The 2,730-nt window shown below is 59.1% G+C and overlaps 1 protein-coding gene across 1 annotated transcript; it reads left to right on the plus strand.

Moving 5' to 3' along the window:
* Positions 1-3: 3 nt before the first annotated feature.
* Positions 4-1,479, plus strand: DPH2 (DPH2 homolog (S. cerevisiae); the record flags this gene model as incomplete). The annotated part of the gene is made up of 4 exons (XM_010161708.1): positions 4-138; positions 302-931; positions 1,068-1,253; positions 1,349-1,479. Coding segments are annotated over 4 exons (1,082 nt in total), but the record flags the coding sequence as incomplete, so codon positions are not given.
* Positions 1,480-2,730: the final 1,251 nt, after the last annotated feature.

Below are 2,730 nucleotides of genomic sequence, written 5' to 3' on the forward strand. Positions count from 1 at the left end.
GAAAACTGCCGGTGCTGCACATCTTCGGGCAGCAGCCCCTGGACATCGGGCGTTGCACAGAAGCATTCCAGGAGCTCTACCCCAATCGGCAGAGTCGTGTGGTGGTGCTGAGCGATGTGGTTTATGCCCATGCAATGGGTGAGTGCTCTAGGACAGGGAGGGGGTCTCTGATGCTGCTCTGAGCTCTGCAGAGCTGCCAGGAAAAGAGGGACCAGCAAGCAGTCCCCAGATGTTCTCTCCTCTCTCCTAATGTGCTGTCCCACCTTCTGCAGATCTCATTTTCAACCCTTTCTCCCTTTAGGTGAGCTGGAGCAACGGTTGTGCCCCGAGTACCCCAATATCATTTTCTCCAGGGTGGTGTGCAAGGACTCTCCTGGCCCTGCACCGCCTGGGGAGGTGCGGCAGTTTGGTCGCCAGTTCCATGTGGAGGCACTGGGTGGGCTGCAGGACTGTGCCATGTTCTACGTGGGAGCCGAGGGCCTGGCCCTCACCAGCTTCATGCTGACCTGGAACTGCTGCCCTTTCAGCTCCTTTGATCCTGCCACCGGCTGTGAGACCCTCAATGTCAACCGGGCCCTGATGCGACGCTTCTACCTGGTGGAGCGGGCCCGGGATGCCCAGGTGGTGGGCATCCTGGTGGGCACTCTCGGCGTGGCAGGCTACCTGACCGTGCTGCAGCACCTCCGCAAGCTTCTGCGCCGGGCCGGCAAGCGCAGCTACACGCTGGCCGTGGGGAAGCCAAACCCTGCCAAGCTAGCCAACTTCCTGGAAGTGGACATCTTCGTCCTGGTGGCCTGTGCTCAGAACTCACTCCTGGACTCCAGTGACTTCTACCGGCCCGTTGTGACCCCCTATGAGCTGGAGCTGGCCTGTAACCCAGCCCGCGAATGGACGGGGAATTACCTCACTGACTTCCGAGACCTGCTGCCAGGTAACAGCTGGAAACCAGCTGCCCAACGTCTTCCTGGGGCATGTCCTGCCCTGCTCCCCTGCCTGGAGCCTGCAGTTGCCAGCACCAGCCAGAGGATAGACATGAGTACCAGGCTAATGTTACCGTTTCCCGGCAGGTGCCTGTGCACATGTTGAGCTCCCACCAGCCGTCCCTTCAGCGGAGGCCGTTCCTGACATCTCGCTGATCACGGGGGAGATGCGTGCCACCCACCTCTGCGACTCCCCAGCCCCACAGCTGCCCCCCAGCACTGCCCTGGCCTGCAGGGACCAGACACGGACCCTCGCAGAGATCAGCCCTGCTGGTTTGTGGTTCGGTTTTGTGGTGGGGCTGAGCTCTGGTGCAGGAGCTGTGCTGCCTCCTGTTCCCAGTAACAATTCCCTTCCTCTCTCCTTCCAGCCTCCTTCCTGGAGTCCCGCAGCTGGCGGGGCTTGGAGCAGCAGCTGGGGCAGACGCCTGTCTCCAAGGCTGTGCAGGGCCGACGAGGGATCGCCATCTCCTATGAGGACGAGGGGCACGAGCAACCCTGATTCGGCAGCAGTGTTGGCACCCACCCAGGAGCAGAGGATGATGCCAAGGGGCCTGGGCGTCACCCGTCACCAGGTGTTGGACCTGTGAGGGTGTCATGAGGGTCCAGACCTGCCACCAGCTGTCCCTGTGCTGGATGTGGACTTGGGTCAGTAGTGCTGTGGTGGGAGAGCAGGAGTTGCATGTGTTCGGGGATGCCCATAGCACCCCGGGACTCAGGGCCAGGGCCAGGAGAGGTGGTTGGCTCAGAACTGGTCTCTGAGGGCTCCCCAGTCCAGGGCAGCTTTGAGAGGTGACATGGGAAAGCTGACAGCTTCGCCTGAGCTGACAGTGCCAGGACTCGAGGCTTGTGCGGGCCACTGCTGCTAACTAAAGCTGAACTGAAAAGGGACTTGGGAGTGAATTGTCTTGTAGAATAAAACATGGGCTGAGGTGTGCAGGCAGGGGGCTACCAGACATCCCAGAGTGAAAACAGATCACGGAGTCCGCTCTGGTATCAGGTAAAACACCAGCCTGAGAGAAGACCAGAACTGGGACCCCCAGAACTGAAGCCTCATTCACAGCTGGGCTGGGCAACTAAGGCAAAGGGGACAAGGCTCTGCCCTCAGCTGGAGTGGGGTACACACGTCCTGTGCTGCAGGAAGGACCCTGCGTTTGGTGGGGATGGAGTAGTGATAGGACAAGGGGTAATGGGTATAAATTGAAAGCAGGGACGTTTAGATTAGATATCAGGAAGAAATTCTTCACAGAGAGGGTGGTGAGGCGCTGGAACAGGTTGCCCAGAGATGTTGTGGATGCCCCATCCCTGGATGTCTTCAAGGCCAGACTGGATGTGGCTTTGAGCAACCTGGTCTAGTGGAAGGTGTCCCTGCCCATGGCAGGGGGGTTGGAACTAGATGATCTTTAAGGTCCCTTCCAACCCAAACCATTCTATGATTCTATGATTCTATTCTTAGGTGAGGCAGGACCATTTCTGCTCCGTGAGCTGCCCCATGCCAGGCAGGAGCGCATGGCAAGTTGTGGGGGGGACTGGTTTTCACTATCCCTCCCACAGCCAGGGGAGATGAGAGGCTTTGAGGCACCCCCCCACCTTGATTTAACCTCCTCTGCTGGGCTCTTCCCCAGAGGCAAGGCGCAAAGTCCGGGCACCGCAATAATGACAGCCACAACATAGAAATATTCTTAATATAATTAGGTGCAGGGTCTCCCCCCTCCCAACCACACACGTACAAACGAGCAGGGGGCGAGCCCTC

Source organism: Eurypyga helias, unplaced genomic scaffold (genome assembly GCF_000690775.1).
Source record: "Eurypyga helias isolate BGI_N326 unplaced genomic scaffold, ASM69077v1 scaffold29891, whole genome shotgun sequence".
Lineage (NCBI taxonomy): Eukaryota > Metazoa > Chordata > Aves > Eurypygiformes > Eurypygidae > Eurypyga > Eurypyga helias.